At 44.6% G+C, this 25,832-nt stretch overlaps 2 protein-coding genes across 5 annotated transcripts; both read right to left on the bottom strand.

The window, feature by feature from the left end:
- Positions 1 to 2,857: 2,857 nt before the first annotated feature.
- Positions 2,858 to 9,804, bottom strand: LOC119186076 (iris). Its single transcript, XM_037434853.2, has 2 exons — positions 8,160 to 9,804; positions 2,858 to 5,041 (listed from the first exon to the last, which is right to left on the bottom strand). The coding sequence occupies exon 2, from the start codon at positions 5,024 to 5,026 to the stop codon at positions 3,899 to 3,901; it is 1,128 nt and encodes a 375-aa protein (XP_037290750.1). The 5' UTR covers positions 5,027 to 5,041; positions 8,160 to 9,804; the 3' UTR covers positions 2,858 to 3,898.
- A 145-nt stretch (positions 9,805 to 9,949) lies between these two features.
- On the bottom strand, positions 9,950 to 25,508 carry LOC119167485 (iris). 4 transcript variants are annotated; one of them, XM_075866185.1, is made up of 3 exons: positions 25,126 to 25,499; positions 23,563 to 23,610; positions 9,950 to 11,231 (listed from the first exon to the last, which is right to left on the bottom strand). In XM_075866185.1, exon 3 carries the CDS (start codon positions 11,218 to 11,220, stop codon positions 10,078 to 10,080), a length of 1,143 nt encoding a protein of 380 aa, XP_075722300.1. In that variant the 5' UTR covers positions 11,221 to 11,231; positions 23,563 to 23,610; positions 25,126 to 25,499; the 3' UTR covers positions 9,950 to 10,077. The 4 variants fall into 4 exon arrangements, with proteins under 4 accessions (XP_075722300.1, XP_075722297.1, XP_075722299.1 ...); XM_075866184.1 differs by lacking the exon at positions 9,950 to 11,231 and adding an exon at positions 11,504 to 12,786 and having other exon boundaries at positions 25,126 to 25,508; XM_075866182.1 differs by lacking the exon at positions 23,563 to 23,610 and having other exon boundaries at positions 25,126 to 25,498.
- Between the last annotated feature and the right edge of the window lie 324 nt (positions 25,509 to 25,832).

Raw genomic sequence — 25,832 nt, forward strand, 5'->3', positions numbered from 1 at the left:
ACGCCGACGTGGACTAAGTGAAAAGTTTCTGCGACGGTACTTCGGACCGTACAGGATGGTTCGACGTCTCGGCCCACTTGATTACGAGGTTGTCCCCGACGGCATCACAAACTCTCAACGACGTAGATTGCGACCTGAAGTAGTCCATGCCGCGCGCCTCAAGCCGTTTCATGCGCGTTAACAAACTGAAACAGTGTTTTTTTTACTATTGTTGTATCATAATTTATTCATTGTACTTTCTTGCATTATTGTTGTACCTTCATTTTTAGTTAAAGCATCGGGACGATGCCTTTTTTTCAGAGGGGGGCAGTGCCACGTTCCATTTCCCAAGTTTTTGTTATCGTCTGAAAACACCGCACGGTTCTCAGCGCAAACCGCGCCTGCAGTTTTCTAGAAGGTTCCGGACTGTAGTAGATCATTTCGATAAGATCACGCCCACTGTGCGAACGGTACAGATTGTTCTGGAACCTACGCCACCGCCAGCGATAACGCTAGAACATTCGACGGCAAGAGTATAAATGCCGACGCGCTTCGCCGCTTGTCAGTTGTTGATCGAAGGCCGACGCTCCGTTCGCCGCTATCAGTCCGAGACTGCTATCTGTGCAAGACTGCTGCTGTAATTGGACATTCAGTTTACCGGGCACCCGTTCGCCCAAATAAACAGTTAAATCCCAACATGAAGTCTTCTGTCTTCAGCCACGTCACGACCCCGTGACAATACTCTCACCGTCCCAAGTGCGAAGTTTCACAGGCACAACATATGAAACAGGCAATTAAAATTCCGATCCACCAGCGTACTGGGGCTCGAACCCATTTATAAAAGTTAAATTTTGACATTGAATTATCATGCGCGAATTGCCATGGTCTTGCACCGCGTATCGCGTGGAAACATTTGACGAGTGATAGTGCCTAACATGAAGTGCTAATGGTAAAGCTGTACGGTCATGCTGAAAATAAAACAAGACAAAAGCTTTTGCTACGTGGAAATACGACCAACGAAGCGCACAGGCTCGCCGTGAAAGCCGAAAATTGTTTCCAATTCAATTGGCTCTTCGCGGGTACGTTAGCATTTTCCCTGGCATCTAATAAGTCAAGGATACTTACCGTCTGCTGACTTTGATTGATTGATTTGTGGGGTTTAACGTCCCAAAACCACTCTATGATTATGAGAGACGCCGTAGTGGAGGGCTCCGGAAATTTTGACCACCTGGGGTTCTTTAACGTGCACCCAAATCTGAGTACACGGGCCTACAACATTTCCGCCTCCATCGGAAATGCAGCCGCCGCAGCCGGGCCGTCTGCTGACTTTATGTTGCTCTGTGTTGAGCCTCTTCTGTGAGCGCGAACTGAAGCACGGTTATCACGCGCGATATTCCCGCAAGGATGTGTCCGTACGCCCGCGCACTGCGGGAAACGAGGTGAATCGCGCTCCGGCTTATCATAATGCTTTGTAGCCAGCGTAGGTGGCGCGCGCCGATTTCTGTAAAGGTCCATTGAGGTAAAAATGTCACCTCGCTCTTCATATAGGATGTGACGAGGGAAGGGGACGAGTTTTGACGTTGGGCTGGGGACCGCATAATACGGCTTCGCGGGCCGCTGATTGTTGACCACTGTTCTAGATTGTACAAAAGTATTGCACACGTTCCTAGGTGTCAAATCGTCTGTACCCCCACCCCCCCGCCCCCGGCTGAACTTACGCGGTCACGGTAAACTGTGTCAAGTGAATCTAGCACATATCGTTAACGCTTCTATGACGAGTAATTGCAATTATGTATCCAATATTGAAATAGGAGTTGGAACTATTGGTTCAGCGGCCTCCTCCCCCAGCTCTAGTAGTAACGTAAGGAGCGTCCACATATGATGAATTGGTTCCGATTTTGGTGAATGAAAGAGTGGGTAAAACAATTGCAGCATATCCAAGCAGTGAATGATAATGAGTGGGGCGAATTGCGTCCGTGAGTCCGTCTGTGCCTACATCCGTACGCCCGTGCGTGAGACAGACAGACAAACAGACGGACAGACAGACAGACAGACAGACAGACAGACTGACAGACAGACAGACTGACAGACAGACAGACAGACAGACAGACGACGGACGGACGGACGGACGCGGCCAATGGATTATTCCCGGTTTGCCCATAAAACCGTCCTAAGCCTAGCCGCACTCATCATCATTCACTCCATGGATATGCTGTGAGGTGGTTACTACATGTATAAATACAGGTGACGACCGACCCACGCCTTAAGAAGCTTCGCCCTAAAACTTTATCGACCATGTTTGTTGGTATTAAACGAGGTAGGGCTACAAGCGCCCCAGCCTAGGTGATGGTCTCGAGTCCTTGGACATGGACGGCTTCCTGGGAATGCCGGGCTGCCCACTGCTGATCGGCGAGGTCGCATCTGAGCACCGTCACCTCAAATCACGCCTCATGGTTTGACTATCATGTCTTCCCGGCTCATACGGGACTGCTGCACGCTACCGGCACACACCCACAGCATGTGCTGCAGCGTCACTTTTGCTCCACACGTTTTACAGTCGTCGGACGCATAAATGTCTGGATAACAGAGGCGTAGAATCACTGGGTGCGAGTGTGTGAGTGTGTAATAGTCTGCAGGCAACTCTCTGCTTCTTGTTTAGTTTTTCGTGGGGTGGTAGACTCTCTCTCTCTTCTACCGTCCGGACGAATGCACTAAAAGTAAGCAAGTAGGATAGGAACGAGAGAACGAAGATACCTCACCTGCGAGTCATGGTTTTTATCGATATCTATCCCGCTTTTGAAGATGTTGGCGTTGCATAGAAATGGCCGTAAAAAACTAGAAGTAGAAAAACAAAATGCAGCACACGGTGCACGCACCGTTAAAAGATGAAAATGTAAGCTTGTATTTAATTGAGAAAACTTGGTTACAATATTATTCGCACAACCACTCTAAACAGCAACAAGTACAACCGCTGAAGTCACTCGCAATTCGCAAACTCTTCTTCGCTCGCTCTTCTCGCTGCGTCTCTGGTTCTTGCTACGCTTTTTTCGCTCTGCTCTTCTGGTCACTGGTCCACGCACACATACGCGTACGCTGACGCAAACACGCACACACAAGCACACACACGCACGCGTGCACTAAAGGTTGCACGAAGTCACAGGATGCGTTCCTTGGCTTCGCCATTTGGGAAAACAGTGTCGAACGTCCTGCAGGGCACGATTGCGCAAAGTGTCGTGTTTTCCCCCTCTTGCATTCGAACCATCCAAGTGCAATAAAGCGGGGCTGCCTCATCTGTCCAAACCCAGCGCCCGCAGCATTGGGAGGCTCACTGATCGCAGCCGCCAACAATGAGGAGGGCCCTTTCAGGTGGCTAACAGGTATTCGCGCAACACAACACACGCACAAAAGGAAGAAAAAATGTAGAATATGTTCAGAAGTCGCGTACATGATCTTGAGAACATTTTCTTTTTTTTTCTGCGAAAGCGTAACTTACTTTCACTGTGATCGCGGGCGCGTGCGTCGACACGTGGTGGCCTCCCGCGGTGGCCTCGCTAACTATGCAGCCCACGATGTTCAAGTCAGCTAATGGCCGTGAACTTGGGTGTATGGCACCCGATTTGGTATGTGGCATTGTTTGTTGAGAGCTGAGGGAATAACTTTTCACTGATTTTAATTAATGTTAATTCTAAACAGCGTGGTACGCTATAATCTGCGGCTCCCCTTTTTTAAGGAGTCATGGCTACCTACGTCAATGTTTTCTTATTATGCTCAAAAAGTGTTGGAGGGCCCCTTTAAGTTAGTTATCTAAATTCGCGTAAGCTGAAAATCTGGTCTCTTACTCGCTCTTCTTTTGGTAAAGCACTGTGCGCATCAAGCCACCAAACATGGCAAGCTGACTATCGGGAAACACTGGAACGGTTCAAATTCTTCGAACGGAGCCCATGAACAGCACAGCCTTTGGATGATAGCTAAGTATAAAAAACATAAAAGGCCGATTGACGATAAATACGGTCTGATCTAACGCTGCGCAGTCGCACATGTCGAGTGCGGTCGCACTGGCTGCCTCGGTGCCTTCTTCGTTGACTTCCACGAACGTCTTGTGAAAGACTTCTGAAACTGGTACATTATACTTCTCAAATATTCCCGTGAGGTCCGCGGCTTCCGTAAAGAAATCTTCGATGCCCATGGCATACAGCGTCTGCTTCAGATTGACCGTCTGTTCCAGTGTAAATTTTGGAATGCCCAACTGGACGTCACTGTCGAGAGTTAGGGACTTCAGGAGGTGAGACATTTTGGCAAAGGTCAGACGTTCTTCGAGTTGAGCTAGCCCTTCGATATCGTCGGGCAAGAGGATGACCATGGAAGCCTTTCCGCCTTTGTAAGGGATCTCCAGTGCGGTCACAGCGAGGTCATTGTCGTGACCCATCTTGTAGTCATCTTCTTTGTACATCATGTCCACCTTCGTCGTGTTCCTCTTGTCCAAGTGGAAATCGGAGCGTTCTGTCAGTGCAGGCTCGAACTGGCACTCCCACAGGCCTTTGAAGTAGACTGCATTCACCAGCATCATTTTGGTCAAGCTGTTCACGCTTCCACGAGGAAGAAGATCTCTGATCTTAGTTTCCGTGACTTGCTCGACCCAAGCGTTAATTCGTCGCCTGACGTTCTCGAAGTCGTTCTTGAAGTCGACCGTTTCGAGCGTGGCGCCGTACGAGTCCCGTATGAGGGCGCCGTAGCTTTCGAGGACCGGAAGAGTCTCGTCCGTGCACATACGATTGGCCATGCGCAACTTGACTCCAGGAGCGAGGCCCGTTAGCTTGGACCGGAAGCTGAAGAAGTTCTGGTGGACCTCGTCCCCGTTCACGTGCAGGACGTCGGCGAGCTGCTTGGCGGTGACGTTTCGGGCCCCCGCCAGAGCCATATAGAGTGCCGCCGAGATACTGAACGGGGAGAAGACAATGTTTTCGGAAGAGTTGTTTGTTGAGGCCAGCTGCTTGTACAGGTCGATGGAAAAGTCGAGCAATGAGTCACCGAGTTCCCTAGTCGCCATTTTTCTTGTCCGAGTCTGCGAATGAATAAGATGTATATATAGCAGATTTAAAGGAGCAGGAGCTTGTTTCTCTTCTTTATTAGTTGAATGCAGAATTTTTTTTTGTCCGAAGCGAGTTTTTTCGCGTATTAATTAAATTGTCTTACACTAAAGATTTTGCTAAGACAATACTTCAGCCAACCATGATGTAGTACATATCATTAGCGAACGAGGCTCATTATTGGGATGAGCACTTACGAAAGAAACATTTTGATCAATTGGCCCCAAAGGTATTAACTAAGGCAACTTAGAAAAAAAAAACAAAGGGAAGACGTGTGTTCACGTTTATATATATATATATATATATATATATATATATATATATATATATATATATATATATATATATATATATATATATATATATATATATATATATATAAGTGTGTGTGTGTGTGTGTTATTTCAACTTTTCATGTATTTTTTAATGGTCCTAGGGTGTTGAAAACGTTGAAAGCATGTCACCATTACCGGACGGGCTCTAAGTAGTAATATATTCAGCACCTTCGCACCATTAAGAAAGAGCGGAATGAAGAAGTTAAAATACCTCCGGAATGTTGACTAAAGTGTCATTATGTGCACGATAACGAATCATCTCTAACATGTCTAGGATACATCATTTTATCATGCACACCAGTGGTGAGCGATCCCGCATCGGCCCATACCTGAAACACAATAAAAACAGTTTAGATGAAATATACTTTAACTCTCTCGTTCGTTGTTATTAACACCATGTGCATAATTATCAGAAGCCAAACACAACGCTTCAGTACTGTATTGCAGGCCGTCGACTGCATCATAATTCTGCCACTTGGGACAAAGAAGCGGGTCAATATAATCTGCTCTTTGATGGTCCAAGGGGGAGGTTACTGTTCTATGAAGGAAACACTACTGCCCCACTTTGACTTCAGATACAGCAGTATTACCAAAACAAGTGACAAGGAGTTCTATGACATGCATTGTTCGCCGCTGAAAAGAATCCGCTGGAACCTCGTGCTCTCGTGCTATGCAGTGAAGGTTAGACAAAGGCAGATTTTCTACTACTTTGTGGTTGTTCAGGTGAAAGTTCTTTTTCTCCATTAAAACAGAAACTGCTCTTTTGAAACTTTCTGCTTATTTTACTGTCAAACTATGTTATGCAATGTCATAAGAGCCATGTTTTTTCTTGGAACGCTATATTGAGAGAATTAAACCGCAATATGAGCCAAAATGGTGTTTTTTCTAAGTTTGCCACAATACTCTGGCAGTATTTATGCTTCTTTGTTTCCGAAGTATTTCAATCAATCAATAAAGCAACATATGAAACAGGAAATGGCATCATACTACTGACGAAAAAACTAGTGTTTTTTATATAAAAAGCGCTAAACAAGAAGCATACTGCCATTATTCACCAAAGCAAAAAAAAAAAGAAAATGAAAACACAAATAAATAAACTATCATTGTCAAGCGTATCGCCTTGAGATAATTGAAAAAAATCATTTCGTAGTAATTGCTCAAACCACTAATATTATATAAATTATTTGGGGACACAGTTTCCCATGGGTGGCCAAAGCTAGAAGCGCCCTTTAGGCAACACAATTTTTTTAAAGTGTAACACCTCAATAACTACTTCTGCGCTACACATACACATCCATGATTTTTTTTTTCAGCATGGTCGGAGATGGTCGTAAATAGACCAAGTACACTTGCACTTGATATAGCATAGCATAACCCATCTAGTATATATATATATATATATATATATATATATATATATATATATATATATATATATATATATATATATATATATATATATATATATATATATATATATATATATATATATATATATATATATATATATATATATATATATAAGGGAGGAGTGTATACCTAAGGGCTCGTTTTTTCCGTGTTTTAACACAATATAATAAGATCTAACAGACAGTAATGCCAAGGAATGTACAGGGGAAGTTAGTTATTCGAACCAATGGAATGTAAATAAGAAGAAAGAAAAGTGGATGAAAAAATGGCCAGCCGTGAGCAGGAAACGAACCTTTTGCTCACGGCTGGCTATTTTTTCATCCACTTTTCTTTCTTCTTATTTACAATCCATTGGTTCTAATAACTTCCCCTGTACATTCCTTGGCTGTTAGATATCTCTCTCTCTCTCTCTCTCTATATATATATATATATATATATATATATATATATATATTGTGTGTGTGTGTGTGTGTGTGTGTGTGTGTGTGAAAACATAGGTTGTTCAATAAACGTTCATATTCCGTGAAAGAATGGCTGTTGTATGGTTTGCAGAATCGGTCGCCGCCCTGAGATAGGAACCTATAACACTCACTCGATGATGTCTAAGCAAACGTGGCATGTTCCACGAGTGGAAGAACAACACAATGGCTAGGCTACTGCGGTTCATATGACAGGTAAACTTTGGCCGCTTTCACCCTAAATGGTTTACGCAGCGTTTGTAGGCGTGGTTCTCTCGCTAAAAAGAAAAATATGTGCCCTTGGCATAAGCTTTTACCTATAGTATACAGCGGTGTTTACTGCATTAACGTAATTGTGAAAGCGCAAAAACCTATTGCAAATTTCTCGGAACTTTGAATCAATACATGCTTATCAGTTGCATTTATTCTTGATTACCCAGGTGCTTCACAGCAACGCACCAATGCGGGTAAGACATTTTATAACTATAAGGTTGCCGATGGGTCACACTAGCATTCCGGAATTCGTGCAATCAATGTTAGACTAGGCCTACAGGAACTGGACGAATGAACGGAGTGTCGACAAACGACGCCGAATTGTCACTGGAAGATATTCGACAAAACAAAACGCTGAGCAGTGCGCAACGAGTGACGGCATGATCTTGTTACCACAAAATAATGCGGAATGATGTATGCAATTCATTAGAACCTACGCAGTGCCAGATTCGCGTGCAGTAAAGACGATGTTATGTAAACACAAACGCACGCACGCCCACACACGCTTTTACAGCCTTTTCCTGTCATTTCGACTGAAGTGTAAATCAGCAAGCTGTCAAACTACAATTATCATAAAGTAAGAAGTTATTTAAAGATGGATGTTATTAACTACGCACCTCAGAGGACCTCCCACAGCGATAGGAAGCGCCAAGATTGCAGTCGTTGAAACAAGGTTATAGATGTCACTTGCTTGTCCCCACCGACGTACCAAACGGAGTGAGACTGACGCTTTAAGAGCATTGTTATCGCTATCGCGAGTAGCCGTACAGCCACAAAATGCAACAAGAAAAAAAGAACGTCCCATACAAAAGCATGGAGGCTGGGATTGTCTCGCAAAGCGAAGCTATGGCTGATAGTGCCGCATTGTGTGTAGCATCGGACACTTCACTGCTGTGTCGAAAATGACACAATCGTCTGGCGGACACGTGTTGCATGCGGACATTTCAGAGCGAGTGGGCGCGATGCCTTCGTCCACTCGATTTCGCACTGACTGCGTTTTCCAGTCGCGCAGGTTCTGACATCCCACAAACTGTGTCTGGCTTGGTTCAGGTTGATCTCGTTCACGGACAAAAGACGCGTGGAACAACAATTTACGGGAAGCGCACCGCGCTGGTCTTGCGGTAATGGTTCTCAACTGCTTACCGAAGGTCGCAGGAGCCGCATTGTAGGGCTACAGAGGAATACGCTGAGGCGAGGATAGCCTTGAAACACCCCCCGAAACCTCGATTTTACGATGCGCTCCTACAATACAAAGAGCGTTTAAATTGTCCACTAAGGTGACCGTTTCGTCATGTTGATAGGACAAGGCTGAAACGAAAAGTGCACAACACAAGTGCTCGGAAGTAATGCGTCTACAAGCTCTTCTGTCTACACGTCTTGTGCGAGTCGAGTTTCTACTGTAAAGTGTATTTAAAGGCCAGTTGTTAGTTTTCTAAGATTTTAAATGCGAAGCATTTCTTCACGAACTTCAGTGCCTTTGCCCGTGTCTATCTATCTAGCCGCCTTGGACATTTCGTTTTTCTAACCGTTTCAATTGTTGGATCTACAAAGTTGGTACGGCATAGCATGACTGTATGACGAGCGTAATGAACTAGTCATAAAAAAATCGCGGCATGAATGTCATGAATTACGCGATTTACATGTCATGGTTTTGCTGCTCTTGCGGTGGTTTCATTCACATGACAGATTGCAAAGCTAGTATGGCATGACATGACCGCATGTCGAACGTGACAGGCCCTAACGTAGAAATCATGACATGCATATCATGTAAGTTATGAATACATGCTACGATCATAGTGCGCTCGCGGCCGTTTCGCTAGCTTCACATATATCAAATGTGGATATTGCATGACGTGAATGGAGGACGAAGGTATATGACTGGTGCAAACATGATAATCATGACATGCGTGTCAGGTAAGAACATGACCACATACCACGATCATGATGAGCTCGAGGCCGTTTCGCTAGCTTCACATGAACGAATATTGCGTGACGCGAATGGACGACGAGGGTAAATGACACGTCCAAACATGATAATCATGACACGTGTATAACGTAAAACATGACTTATTGCTATGCTCAGAGAATGCTCGCGGTCGTTTCGCTAGCTTCAAATATACTAAATTTGGTATTACGTGACGTGAATGGACGACGAACGTAAATGCCATGCGCAAACATGATAATCATGACATGAATGTCATGTACGGTATAACATATAACCTGCCTCATTCGTGCATTACATATGATCGATTCCCACTGTACGTAGGATCTGACATTTTTTTCTCAGTGTCTTAAACAGAGCTCCTTTTTCTGGAACTCAAAATTACATAGGACAACAAAGGAAGAACGTTAGGACGTAGAAAATGATAAGGCATGCCATACCCACACAATGACATCCACACACACGTTTTTGTATACTAACACGCTTTATTGCAATATCTTAGCACTCGACGACAGTTCATCGGTAAACTTCGTGTAAGATTGTCGAAAATCGCCTGGAGCGCATACTTCCAACGCTCTACATATTGGCCCCCTTTACAAGTCGCGTACGGATCCCATGAAGAGCACAATATCTGGGTCACGACTGCGAATGACGAACATGAACGGCCGATCCACTATAAACTTGTAGGTCTGCGGTGGCGCTGAAGACAAGCAGCAGGCGGCCATCATTACTGCTGTGGCAGCAGCGGCTTCGGTGCCTTCTTCGTTCACTTCCACGAAAGCCTTGTGAACCACTTCGGAAGCTGCCAGCTTGTCCTTCTCACTGATGGCGGACAGATCAGCATCGAACGAGAAAAAATCGTTGATTCCCATTTGTTTCAGTACTTCCTTCAGGTTAATTGTCTGTTCAAGTTCGAACTTCGGCAGGTACAACTCGACGTCAAAAAATCCACGAAGGTTCTCTAGCAGGTTCCCGAGCTTTGAAGCGGTCAAGCGCTTTTCGAGTTTGGACAGTCCTCCAAGCTCATCGGGCAGAAGGATCACCATGGATGTTTTGCCACCCCGGTACGGTATCTCGAGGGCTTCCACGCCGAGCTCCTTGCTTCTGCCAGTGCAGTAACGATCCTTTTGGAACATCATGTCGACCTGTTTTTTGCTCTTGGAATCCAGGTGGAAATAGGAGGGATGAGTCGCGTCAGGCTCGAACTGAGACGCCCAAAGGCCCTTGAAGTAGATAGCGTTTATCAGGATGAGAGTGGTATTGTCGTTCACGCTGCCTCCTGGTAGAAGATCTTTGATCTTGGACTCAGTCTCTCGCGCCACCCACTCGTTGGCCTGAAGTCGAATTGTCTCGCTCTTGTTCTTGAAGTCAACGGACTCGACAGTTGCGCCGTAGCTGTCTCGAAGGAGAGACAGGTAACTCTCCAAGACGGGGAACGTCTGTTCGCAGTACATGCGGTTGGCGATGTGCAGCTTCACGTCAGCAGCGTACGACGACAGCTTCGAGAAGAAATCGGAAAAGTGTCTGTGTATTTGTGCATCGTCGGGAACTCGAAGAACCGTGGACAACTCCTTGGCTGTTTTGTTGCGCGCTCCTCCGAGGGCCATTGAAAGAGCAGCCGAGATGCTGAATGGCGAGAAAAAAATGTTTTTCTTGCGGCCGTCCTTCGGCTTCAATTGGCCATACAAGCCGATGGCGAAGTTGAGAACAGAGTCCCCGAGCTGGTTGACGGCCATGTTCGGAATGCCTGCACGGAATTAAAACAATTTTGTGAAGTACTTTGCGACGACAAGTAGCGCTAGTGGAGTATCATAGGTGTAGTTTCTACGTAGGTGACAATATACGCAGTGAAAATAAAACACTTAAGCGTGTGAACAACGACAGGTTACAACACTTCCTGCATTGTGTGCTTCGCGTGCTTCGCATGCTTGGCGTACGGCGTGCAAAGAAAACAATGCCAACATCGGGACACAGAAAAAGATAGTCTGTCCCGTCGGTGAAGTAGGAGTCATACACGCGTTTCCATAGCTTAACATTCTTTATTGCAATATTTGAAGCACTCCGCAGCAGCACATTGGCAAGCGTCGTGTAACATTGTCAGGAGTGACCAGCAACATATATTGGCAAAGCGGTACAGGAGTATCGCGTTTACAAGTCGCGGACGGAGCCCATGAAGAGCACGAGATCTGGGTCACGGCTCCGAATGACAAACATGAAAGGCCGATCTACTATAAATTTGTAGGTCCGTGGTGGCAGTGAAGACATACAGCAGGCTACCATCATTACAGCGGTAGCGGCCGCGGCTTCGGTGCCTTCTTCATTGACTTCCACGAACGCCTTATGAACCACTTCGGAAGCTGCCAGTTTTTTCTTCTCACTAATACCGGACAGGTCGGCATCCGACGAGAAAAAATCCTTGATTCCCATTTCATGTAATACTTCCTTCAGACTAATCACTTGTTCCAGCTTGAACTTGGGCAGGTACAGCTCGACGTCGGCAAATCCACAAAGGTTGTCCAGTAGGCTCGCAAGCTTGGAAGCTGTCAAGCGTTCCTCGAGCTTGGACAGTCCCTCAACATCGTTAGGCCGGAGTATGACCATGGAAGTTTTATTGCCTTGGTACGTTATCTCCAGGGCTTCCACGTCAAGTTCCTGGCACCTGGCCGTGCTGTAACGGTCCTTATGAAACATCATCTCGACTTTCTTCTTGCTCTTGGAGTCCAGGTGGAAATCGGAGGGACGAGTGGCGTCAGGTTTAAATTGCGAAGCCCAAAGGCCCTTAAAGTAGATGGCGTTTATCAGAATCAGAGTGGTCCCAGCGTTCACGCTGCCTCCAGGTAGCAGATCTTTTATCTTGTACCCTGTCTCTCGCTCTACCCACGCGTTGGCTTGAAGTCGGACTGCCTCGTGGTCACCCTTGAAGTCGACGGACTCGATAGTGGCACCATAGCTGTCACGCAGAAGGGACAAGTAGCTGGCCAGCACGGGGAACGTCTGTTCGCAGTACATGCGGTTGGCTATGTGCAGCTTTACATCGGCAGCGTAGGACTTCAGCTTCGAGAAGAAGTCAGAAAAGTGTCTGTGTATCTGCACATCGTCGGGCACTCGGAGCACGGTACACAACTCCTCGGCCGTTTTGTTGCGTGCTCCTCCGAGGGCCATTGAAAGGGCAGCCGAGATGCTGAACGGTGAGAAAAAGATGTTTCTCTTGTCCCCATCCTTCGGCTTTAACTGCCCGTACAAGTCAACGGCGAAGTTGAGAACAGAGTCCCGGAGCTGGTTTACGGCCATGTTAGGAACGCCTGCATGGAAAAGAAACAATTTTTTGAGGCCCTTGTGACCGCGAAAGGCTTTAGTGAAAAGTTGTGCGAGTGGTTGTCACGTTCACAATATTAAGCTGTGGAACAAATGTCTAACGCGAAGACAACAGCAGATTACAAAAATCGTTGTAGTGTCGTCACCATAGCAGTCGAGCATATCTGTGCTTCTTGCGGGTGTTTTGTGTTACTGACGATGACGATAGCTGTATGCAGCTCTCATATTTATAAACAGACAGAACACCGTGAAGATGAAGCTTGTATATTAACGAATAGGGGCATGTAAGCTGAACTCTGAATATATATAAATAATCGCTTTATAAGATAAGTAAATAGCTTAATAGTTGGAGTGGGTTTGAATCAAGACGAAAGTGTGAATTATGCAGATCGCATGGTATAAGGTACCATTCTTTCCAGTTAGTTGCGTGCACGAAGCAATAATCATATTTCAATCAATAAATGGGTCGCTAACATGCAAAACGGCACCATGCAGCGGGTGTTTGTAGACCACTTTACAAAACGTTCCCATGCTTTATCCTTGCCTCCTGTGGTAATAATAAAAGTAAGGTTAATAATAAAAGTTTATTCTCTCTCTCTCTCTGCCTCCTCCGGCCACGTTAACCCATCTACAACGTGAACACAGGCATAACACATTATTATATGCAATCAGGTGGGATATGTGAGCAGCTAAGTGCGGGTCACATGAATATATCTCTCACACTTTGCGAGTCTCGAACGGGACGCACACGTCTGAATGCCGTGAAGCAACACTGCAGAGCTGCATCACCGCTAGTTGCAACATGTGGTAGCCATGTTACAGCTCAGAAGCAACCCTATATATTTTGCAAACTTATCGCTAAATCAGTTCGCTGTTCGCTTACTGTGAACAGGCATAGCCTTGACGAGTTTATCCTTGTATACCACGAGCAAAGCGGTGATTACTTGGGAAACCCAGAACGACCGACAACAAAAGTTTACGGGACGTGCTCCACTGCGAATGGGGAGATTTCAATCGGCTCTAGGTCTGAAATACGTTTTTTTTTCTTTTTGAAATTGGGTGACTGCACAGGTCGCCATTACTACCACATGTTGGAAAACTTGACTGGACGCCACGTTCCCGGACAAAACGGCGATACAGGTTTTCCTAAAAGTTCGCGTCCCGCACAAATTCTAGGTTGTGCTGCACATGCGTTCAGAATGTGGCAGACAGCGTTGGGTTCACTGCATTCCTGCAAAAAAGGGGTACTCGGCGACGAAATTAATAGCTTTCTTTAAGAGCGAGCCAACCTCTATTTTTATTATGTCGTTAAAAATGCCCTCGCACGAGGTCCCGGAGCAGCAACGTCACTAGCTATGAACATTCTAGGGTTTCCCGTTTGCACGCGAAGAGAGACACGAGTATCCTCTCTTCAGTCAGTCTCTTTTGTGAAAGATGTACAAAACATCCCAGCGAGTAACCGGGCAGGCAGGCTGATCTTGCACCGTCTTGGGTCATACACCCCGGCAGTGCGCTGACAGTCTGCCAACCCATCGATTGGCATACCGCTATTTCGTTTATGTTTTCCGCTTAGTCTTAAGCGCCACTCAGACAGAGTAAAAGATATAGGAAAGGAGGGGTTGACGGGACGACATGGCGAATATTCTTGTTCTAGCTCCCTGTCTGACCCTGCCTTTTTGCCTTTTTTACTCTGTGCGAGTTGAGATCAAAGCTTGCACATTGTCAACCCACACAAACTTACTTTGTCGTAGAACCATAGTATGGCACTTAATCTGTCTTTAGGCATGTCGTATCTTGACGCGTATTATGTTGAAAAAGAATAAACAAAAAAAAACGGTGTACACTGTACACCAACTTGGCCAAACTGCCACTCCAATGAACTTTATAGTGACGCCGGTGGCAAATAGTCATTGAATAGAATGTATCGATAAGTTTTCTTTTTCGTCATACGACATCAAAGGCCAAGGGGCTTAATATTCAGAGAAAAGTGTTACTTGGCAGCAAGGCAAGCGGACGAGAGTTATAGACGAAAGCCATAAATCGATCGGTGTGTAACTGAAGGTATCAAAGCGGCGCCAAGTGCAAGCTGCGACCTTACTGCACAACGTCTTGCCAACTGGTTTGCGACCGCTTGCCTGCATGCTTTAGGTTCTAGCTGGTGTGTCCCTTTCAACTAGATCAAGAAAACAATGGTTTGCGGTCGATAGCGAACCTCAAAGAGCATAGCCAAAGCAAGGTTTTCACAAGGGGACACGGGTAGTCTAAATTATATTTTCAGCACAAATTATTCGCTATAGGTGATACGGAGGTACCTGCAAAGCAAATAAATTGCACACTACAGTTTTGGCAGGTTATAATTCTTGAACGAAGCAAACGCGTTTTTTTTTCGTGAAGTTTATGTCCAACACCAAGTCTGCAATCTTTGCACGAAAAGATGCCGCGAACATATATAAGACGGTCAAAATACCCGCGCAAGCTGTGGTAATCTTTCTAAAATTATAAGTACATAACTAACCATAAAGATATCATTAACCACAAGGCACAAGCCGAAAATCACACAAGACACTTCATTGGGAAAATTAAACATCAGTCACACGAGTCTTACAAACAAGCTGTACAACATGTCGGTGAAATTTAGGATAAACAAGTACTACTACACATACAATTTGTACGCATCGGGATAAGAAAGACGGTAATGTTACATAAGTTGCTCTTTGTCTATAAGCATAGTTGGCAAACTTCTTGGAGGTACAGGCAGGCCGTTCGAAGTTGGAAACTAAATGATAAAATTGTTTTAGGTGTCCTTGGTATCTGATACTCGCGGAAAAAAATTTTTGTATATATAGCTTGTGCGAGGTAAAGGGACCGGTATGAGTTGTCTACACTTTGTGTGTCCGGAGAAGTTATCAAGTGATAGATGATAAAGTTTATTCTTCTTATGAAGTAGCAATATATATGTGTAAACATCACTTACTCTTGCAATGCTATGCTTTATAAACTGTGCGTGTATGCGCAAGTGCCTACGGTGCCCATAAAACTTTTCAATATCCCGAGGACCTTCGTCTGTGCATTTCGAATCAGTTCAGGTTCAAAACAGGCGTTTCTGCCTCTAGTAGTGTCTGGTGTGACAGGCGAGGGTAATAGTTGGCGCATTATATACAGCCTAGGGATAGCTTACAGTTGTCCCATGCCAGAGTGCTCAATAACCTGAAATACATCCGTACTACTCAAATTTCATGCGTGTCGTTTCAATAATAACGAGTACATTCTCGTAATACTCTTTCAAAATTGCATAGAAAAGATATAAGAAATGTTTATTTTTATTTAGCTATTTATTTATTTATTTATTTTGAACAGCCTCAATCGTCGTGGCATTGTAGAGGGAAGTGGGTGATAATTCGTAAAAAAAAAGTGAGACAAGCAGTATTCAAAAATAGCACCAGAAAATTTCCAATATTATATGAACAGTATGACAGCATACATGAGAAACAGAGTACTAAATAAACGTCACGCCACTGTTGTTGAATATTAGCGCCAAATTAAGTAGACTAACACAGGATTGAACACAAAACGAAAGTTTCGGGGGAAAACACAAAAGAAGCGCATATTATGCAATATTAGCGTCAAAATGCAAACGCTAAAGAAGCAGTCGCTAGAGAAGCAGTCTCAATACAAAATAACTGTGAGAAACATATGGATTAAGTAAAAAACACACGGAATTACAGAAACTGCACGCGGTATACGGAACTGCATTTGGTATCCCAGTAGGACATTTGTTCTAAATAAAGCGTAAAAAGTGATTGGTGTGAAAAGTGTCAATAAACGCCACTTACAGTGCCGACGTTCATGACACACAGGTTGAGGCAGATAAACTCGGACGACGAAGAAGTGACCAAGCAACCAGACGTGTATCGAACATCTCAACATGCAGATTATATACAAATCAAAGCAAGAGGCTGTTAGAAGAACCTCTCCATAGGTTGGCTTTAAAGTTATACCTTCCAGTGGTCTTTTACTTTAGAGCAACTTAAAAGGTATTTAGCCACAGGAACGCTTGCGAGGCCGTATGCGATTTTCTAAAAGCAACAAAATGAATAGAATTTTAAACTGAGACATAAATTCACTTTATTTCAAACCATATTAGGTTGCTCGTTTTTTATTACCTCTATTTATTTTATTTCTAATGTAGCGTTTACCAATTGGTTTTTCGTTTAAACGTCCTTATCTAAATAACCCAGCTGGTAAAACAATTCGATCTCACAAATGAAGCACCGTCCGTTTCATGGCCAATCTCCCGTGTTGGGTTGCGCCAGGACTCCGAGGAACAACCAACCAACCAACCAACCAACCAAATTTGCGATTTTGATCCTTGGCGTGCGTTTTTTTTCTGACCACATCAGCCGGCACAATAGGACCGCCAGCTGGGCGCTGCAGCAGGCGCCAGGCCATTTCAAATGCTAAGCCATACCTTCGGCACGGCCCTCGGAATGTATTCTCTGCTCGCAACGGTGACCATCCTCCAGAGACCGCCCTTGCTGGGAACGAGACAATGATTGTTATCATGACAACTATGTCAAATAATGATCCTGGATGCGTAGGGCACAACGACCAGCCTACGGAAGATCCTACAATGGTTCAAGCGAAGATGGAAAGCAACCACGTCACAACCGAAGTGGTGGTTCCCAATGGACACCTGGTGAACAACGAGGACGTCGCCACAAATGCCGCAAACCGCCATAAGACAGACGAAGATATATCAGAAAGCACTGAGACGTGTCTTGATAAGGACGAAAGCCTACCTGAGGCCGACCCCTTTATCGCCGTGAATTACAAGAAACAACAAAGGCAAGGTATACCTGTTGGCTTTCGTTCTGTACAAGACAGGCCGTTTTGGCGTGTAAGCCCAAATGTTTCGGCTGCAGAGGTAATAGCCGTGACAAAGAAAAAAATGTTTAGAAGCTCGAATTACAAGAGATGGAAGTGCTAACGTTTTGGTTGCCTCTTTAGAAGCAGCTGACAGACTGCTGGCGACGACTACTTTAATCGGAATCACTGTAAAAACGAGGGTGCCTGATTCTCACTCGAGAAATGTTGGTCGGATAAAGAACGTTCCTTTGGAGTACAGTGACTCAGAGCTGCTAGAATACCTGAAGGATGCAGGAGTCATCTCAGTTCGTCGGCAGTCGTCAACAAAGCAAACCCAGAACCGTGAAGCGGATACACGCTCCTAATAGAACGTTAACATTATTTTACACTTTCGATCGGACCGACCAATGCCGGCAAGGGTGATGCTGGGCTTCATAAGTCATCCAGTCACCGAGTTCTTTGGAGTTGTGCAATGCTTCAAATGCCAAAGACACGGACACATTGCGAAATACTGCAGAGGACCACAAAGATGCAAGATATGTGCAGGTTCTCACAGCCACAGGGACTGCACGTCGCGTCCCCAACCACGATGTCCTAACTGCGACGGACCTTCGTTTAGAAAGTGTCCACAGAAAAAGCCAGCAGCTGAGCAGAAGAAAGAAAATCTATAATATGGATCCGGGAAACGTCACCGACCAGCCGCTCATCCTCACATAGTAGAGAACACTAGACCCAAACAGCACCCCCGACAACGTCAGTGGAATGAGCTAAACCGTGGAAATAACTATATGCCGATGCACTGAAAAGTCCAAAGCCTCTTCAAGGTCCATCTCCATCAGAAGTACCAGCTTCAAAGGAAACGCCAGCTGCAGCAGCAAGACGCCTGAAAGTCGGAGGTACCGCAGAACTTCGAGAAGTTCCTTCGGGAGATGTGCTCGCAAGTGACAACGTTGAACAAATGCCGGTGCCTATGGTATTTGCCGCACACAAGGCCATTATCAAAATGACAGCAGGGTCTACATCGTTACCAAATGTTGAGGTTATGCTTGCTACGGAACCACTTCTAGGACCCCAATAACATGGCTTCCACCAGTGCTGGTAAATATGAATAGTCGCTTCAAAAATGACGCGATACTCCAATGGAATGCTAATAGCCTGCGTGGGAAAGTAGGCGACTTCCGCAGGCTAGTTTACAAGCGAAAATTTTCCATTCTAGCCATGCCAAGTCTTGGAATCTCCATATTGATAATGCTTGTTCATCTGCCTTTCGCAAACTATGTCTTCTTAAACATAAACTTCGAAGTGCTCCCACGAATATTAAACTACTTTGTTACACTGTCCTTGTGAGACTAAAACTAGAGTACGCGAGCTTTGTATGGGACCCTTATACAAAACGTAATATATACACTCTTGCGCGTATTCAAAGAAAAGCTGTTAGATTTATATTCAACAAGTACTCCAAGTTAGACTCGCCCTCAGATTTAATGCTAGCCAACATCATTCCCTTATTGCAGACACGAAGACAAGAAGCTAGATTAGAATTCCTTGCTCAACTTTTGAACAAAAAACTAGCCCTAGACGCATCCCCGTATTTCACACCCCTTAATAGCCGGCCCACCTGGTACCACCACCCAAAGGTCTTGATCCCATATTTTGCTCGCACAGACCTACTGAAGTTTTCGTACATTCCAAAAACCATATGTGAATGAAACTGTCTTACTAATACATGTGATGAATGAATTACCCTACCAGACAACCTTCTTCGCCATTTATTGTTGCGTTTCGCAATTATTTTATTCATATTTGTATATGTACTACTACCATGCTCGGACCTTGAGTCTGCAGTATTGAATAAATAAATAAATATCAGAAGCCCACGCAGATTCAAACTTTAGAATTTCAAACCATGTTGTGTGCAGATCTTGTCGCCCTAACAACAAATCTAGCCGAGGAATTCTGTGTGCACGTGAAGACTTACCATGTTGCCTGACAGATGTATATAGAACACATGTTCCGGAGTATGCGGCATGCAAGATTCCTTTCTGGAAGTGTGAAATTCGCGCAGTGAGTGTTTATATTAAACCAAGAAAGCCAGTTCTTACTACTGACTTGGACCACCTTTTAACATCTTTGACTAAGCGGATTATAATGTGCGGTGACTTCAATGCTCATCACACTCTCGGGCGTGGAACGTATTGCGGTTCTCGAGGAAAACCTATAGAGACTATTACGAATCGTTACAGTCTCTGCACCGTAAATGATATATCGCAGACCTTTTTTTTGCGAACCATCTTATAACGCATATTTAGACGTTACATTCTGCTCGTCAGATATTGCAGCTGAATCGCAATGGACAGTGGACATTGAGTCACATGCCAGCGACCATCGGCCGGTATTAATAGGCAATCTTCTCACGAAGTTTGGTAATCGCAGAAAGAGTAGATGTGCACGGATCATGTTTGGCAATTATTCAGGCACTTACATGCAAGCAATTTGCAGAACTGTGCCGACGCGGAAGTGTTAATTAGCACGCTGCTCACCAACAATGAATCTAGCAGCAAAATACTTCCGATTCCACCAGGACACACACGCATTGACGCCGAATACCAACAACTTCGCGTGATTTGTTGAAGAGTCGAGCGCCGATATCACCGAGTAGAGGCAGCGTGGACGAGTATAGAGAAGCGCAAGAGAAGTTATCAGCGATGCGCAGAAAGCATGATAAACCGCACAGAAGAAATGGAGAGAGTTTTGAGATTCTATAAGCCCGTATTCTTCAGTCTCAAAAGTATGGCAATTATTTCGCTTTCTAAAATCTCCAGTAACTCACACTCATCTTTTCCGGGAGATAGCGTTGGAGACAAATTCAACGGAAGAGATCATGGCTGACGAATTTTGAGCCTTGTTAACACTACCAGCAGAAGCAGTGTCCACAAACCTGTTCATTTCAAAATAGCATGCTTCGAAGCGACTAATAAGAGACACACTTACGGAAGAGCACTCATCCTTAGACGTATTTTTCAGCCTAACTGAACTGCAGCCTGCTTTACGTAACGTCCGACAAAAAACCTCCCCAGGCTCATATGATGTCACTTACAGCATGCTGCGTAACCTCGGGCCTTCTGGAAGTATGGCGCTCTTTGGCATTAATAATAACAGCTGGAAAAGTGCGTCGGTGCCACTTTCCTGGAAGGTGGCAAAAGTCGTTCCGATCACTAAACCCGGTAAACCCGCCAACGTGCTGTCATCGTTTCGACCAGTAATTTTAATCTCTTGCATTAGAAAAGTCACGGTGAAAATGGTGCAACAGCGACAGCATTGATGGAGAGAAGTCAGTGATGGATTTCATGACCAATTATCCAATTTTCGCCCTAGTCACAGTGCTTTAGACTCTGTTTTAGATCTTGTCCCACATGTGACACAAGAACACATTCGGAAGAATGACAACTGCAGCTTTGTTAAACATTAGCCGTGCCTCTGACACAGTCAGCCACGAACACTTTTTGTACGGGTTATATGGGAATGAAGGGACGCCTACTTCGTTGGATTTCTCATTTTCTGACTGGCCGAACTGTATTCATGGCGACAAGCACTGGCAGAAAAACACCACGAGGCCTCAAAGCAGGTGTACCTCAAGGAGGTGTATTAAGCCCTATACTACTAACATAGTAATGCACCAACTGCCGACTTTCTTACCATCATCAGTACACATTTCAATGTACGCAGATGATACCAGCCTCTTGTCGTCAGGGCATGAATGCCGGGAATAACAGTATCTGCTTCAAGAAGGCATAGATGCGCTGACAGAATGCGGCTTGGATGTTTCAGCAGAGAAATCTGCGGTGTTACTTTTTACCAGAACACTTCACGGCCAGCTCAGTCTCTCGGTGAACCAGACTGTAATTCCTGTTGTGCGCAAGCATCGTTTCCTTGGCATAACATTGGACCGCATGCTAACTTGGGAACCTCATATTTCCAACATTGAGGAGCGGGTCAACCGGACACTCAATTTTCTCCGATGTATTACAGGAACCAAATGGGGTGGCACATCAGAAGCACTTCTGAAGATTCATAGAGATCTTGTTCGACAAGCCATCGCATGTGCGTTACCAGTGATGCAAGGTATGTCCGAGACAAATGAGCGTAAACTAAACAACATCGTAGCCCGCAGTCTTGGTATTTATCTGGCCTACCGCACACAACTCACAGTGGACTCGTAATCGCAGAAGCGAGAAAACCACCAATTCATGTTCTTCGCATTCAAAAACTCTACCGCCACTTACTCCGCTTATCGCAAAGGCATTATTCCCATGCGCTTCGTGAAAAACTTATTCAAAGAAACAGGCAAATTGGTGACACCTTGCGATCTTACGAGGCGGCACTTTAACAAGAACAATATTCGTTGCGTCCAGATATTAATTTTCCTGCTTCGCAGCTTACATCACCTTTAGTAACTTTGGACATCAAAGGTATAGAAAGAGATCCTCGATACACTACCTTGAAGCCAATTTTCTAACGCTTCAAAAAAAGTGCGCTTACCAAGACCATTTCACGTTTGTTTTCACGGATGGCTCTACAATGTACGAAAGCTCGACTCGGCTTTTTCATATACCCGAATATAAAGTAGAAAAAGATTCCCGACTTTCTCGAAACACATCGTCTACAGCAGCGGAGCTATAGTTGCGATATTACAGACTTCAAAATTCGTTGTTGAAAGCCAGCGAAGGCAAAACTGAGTAATATATTCTGACTCCAATGGAGTGCTGCAAATGATTATGGATTATTATTTTCATATGGATGATAGCATCGTATATGAAGCATTAAAAACAATTGCCATCGGTTATTTGGACGGCGACAAGATATGTTTGCAGTGGGTTTCAATTCACGAAAGAGTGATAGGAAACAAAGTTTCTGACAGATTAGCCACTGCATTAAACAAAAAAGTTCACTCGACAACAGCGCCCGTTTATTTCTCAGGGAGCAAGAAGGTTCTTTCTGAATTGTGGCACAAGTTATGCAAAGACGCTCGGTTTGACGAAATTAAAAAGTCGTCACTCTTACATCAAATAGATATTCGTTTCTCCGATTTCCACCTATAATACAAAGATCGATAGACCATTCGACATGCTACTGCGCCGTCTACGATTAGGTGTTTCATACACACCTGACTTTTTATGCCGCATAAAAAAGAGAACGTCCGCGCACTGCGACCACTGCAATCATGTCGATGCATGAGAGGAGCATATTCTTTTAGAATGTCCGCAATACGATCAATAACGCGCTGAACTGAGAGATCACTTGAACCGACTTGATAGTCGACCATTCACAATTACAAAATACTTGGACGGTGGCCGCAATCGGATAATCAAAGGCGCGCAGTGAGTGCCCTTTTCAATTTTTTAATGAACACAAATCTGATTAACTGTATCTAGTTCATATCATACCTTGGCGCTATCGGTACGGACTTTATCTGCAATGTAATCCCGATATATTAACTGGACTATGACCATACACACTGAGCTTATTCATGCCGCTATATGCCCTATAATGTATATAGTATTGTACATATTGCCTTTGATTAGCTTTTATTTACTTTATTATTTTGCTTTTTTGTGCGTTTATATTGTACATTACTGTTATGATGTTGGGATAGCCGGCTCTAACGTAGCCTACCTTCCCATGTTCCATCAAATATAATTAAAAAAAAACGTGTGACCGCGAAAGATGAGAGTCATACCAATGATACCACTGCGTTGTTCTTTCTCGTAAATTGAATCAGTTTTGTTTGTTTGTTTTTGTTCGTTTGTTCTAATCGGGGCTTTCGTATCTACTGCCATGGCAACATTGGTCATAAGCAGCTATGTGCCACATAAATTAGGGTACATCCCACTACTTACCACTGGGCCACTACAAATGAAGGTAGCAGTTGAAGCTTGCTTGCAAATCTGCGTACAAGATTGGTATGGCCAAGATGCAAGAAAACTGCACCACCACCCTGAAGCTTAACAAAGAGTGTTTAGTAAAGAGCAGAGATACACCATATCTGAAAGAGTTGCAAAACATAGGAATGCGATAGCCTGACGAAGAGAAGGCCACCCGCATCACTGTTTCATCAGTGTGCACGAAGTAGAGGTGTTTAACTTTTTTTAAGGAACAGGCCCACGTTTGCAGATGCTTCATTTTACTTTATTTAAACTTGTTTATCTTGAGACTAATCTATTTATATGTTCGAGGCCGTCATGAGAATGCACAAACTAGAATTAGTACTTGAAGACCATCGGCATACAATAGGGAATAGAAGTAGCGATGTATAGATTAATCACTGTTTAAGTCAAAGGTATGCTACGTATACTCTAATTTTAAAAAAGAGTCATTCGACTACTTTTAGTGTGCTGTGACTTGTCATGTATGTGGCTCTCTTAATCGAGACACGTTAACTAACTCTCTTTCCGGTCCCACGACTCTCCAAATAAAGTGTTATAATCTCCAAAAGGAGTTCACAGGTCTCATCAAAAAGAGTCCAGTATACGTGGAGTGTCGGAACTAAAGAGAAAGCGTACCACATACTTCTTTCCTCCTTGGTGTATAGGATTCTCTCGTTCACTGGCCTTCAGTTATCTCCCCTGGCGACAATTCTTCCCTACCCAGATAAAGTTACAGATATAAGTGCTCTTCGAGCAATGTTAGTAAGCTGACGACAATCTCGTTAAATTGACCAGTTTCTTGCCGCCGCCGATAGTGGGCAGTCAGCAGATTACCCCCCGCAAAGTTTGTCAAAAGACATTGACTGAATATGATACTGGAAAATGGGAATCTTATTTACTTATTTTCCATAGTCTGGCCCTCATGCTATCCTCATTGCCGTGCGCTTGACGCTGTTTTTAAAAGCAAAACCAAGGACGTCGATATTTCGCGTCATTGAGCGGTATCCAATTCTGTCAAAGCTGCGTTTCTTTAAAAAAAAATTATTCAAAGAACCGAGACACAACTTTACTTTTCTACAAGACTGCGAGCGTTGACTCATTACCGCAGGAAAAAAAAAAAAACGAAACTTGAGCTACAGCTTTGACGTAACAATTATTTATATCGAATTGATGTCAACAATCTGAAAGAAACCTTGGAACACTGAGATTGTGAATAAACAACAAATTCCAATAAATTTAATATTATGACCATACATGAGTTTGTTTTTTCTAATGAAAACGATTGTTGACAGAGGCAACTTGAGCTAATTATAAAACAGGAATATGCTTCATAACTGGAAAGAGCGCAGCAAAACAGAACGACAAAAGGAACAGGCTCAAGTTGAAAACTCGCTTAAATGACTTCCTGCAAACGCCGTCTCGGACGGAAGTTCGCAGATGTTGAGCAGAGCAAGCCTCGTCGGAAGCCCGCGTCTCGAATTCCCCAGCCGTCGCACAATGGAGTACGTGAGGAGCAAAACGAAAGGAGAAACACACCTGAGAGTGGTCTTCGGAACGACGATCAAACTCCGCTCCTCGCACGGCGAAGACGCGGAAAGCAGGGAGACCGTCCTTTTCGAATATGCCGGGTGGGCGTTGCCGAAGACCGCGACAGCGAACCGCTGCAGCCGTCGACGTGGTGCCCCGAGACGCGGTGTGACAGCTTCTCGTTGCTCTTCGATGAGTTCCGTGCTAAAGCTGCGCGATAAAACGTAGTCTGCGTCGAACACTACAGACGGTTTGTTGGGGCTACGACCGCTTCGCCACGGTCCTGTAAACAACAACGCAAGCGCGAGACAACAAAGGAGGCAGACGAACGTTCGCTAGCTTGCAGCACCGACACGCAGAGCGCCGATGCGTGTTGAGCAACTGCCTGGGTTGTGGGATTCCCTAGCACAGGCCTCGTCTCGGCGCATGTCGTCGCTTCTCTTTCGAGGTCTCCCTATGAAAGCGTAAATATCCCTAGAGGCGCCCATTTCGAACGAGCGCTCGTATAATGCACTTTCTTCCTTGTTACGCGAGAAATCTCCAGCATTTTCTAGGTATTTTTAAAGGGTAAATTTAGGGGCTTCCGGGACTTCTTGGCATGAGGCGATGAAGGAGCCGTATAGCTCTTCTTATTTCGTCTCCGAGCGTTTCACCGAGGAATAATACTACGTAAATGAAAATAAATTTGTTTTTTTATAAGGTTATAGTATTAGGGT

Source organism: Rhipicephalus microplus, chromosome 6, assembly GCF_043290135.1.
Source record: "Rhipicephalus microplus isolate Deutch F79 chromosome 6, USDA_Rmic, whole genome shotgun sequence".
NCBI lineage: Eukaryota > Metazoa > Arthropoda > Arachnida > Ixodida > Ixodidae > Rhipicephalus > Rhipicephalus microplus.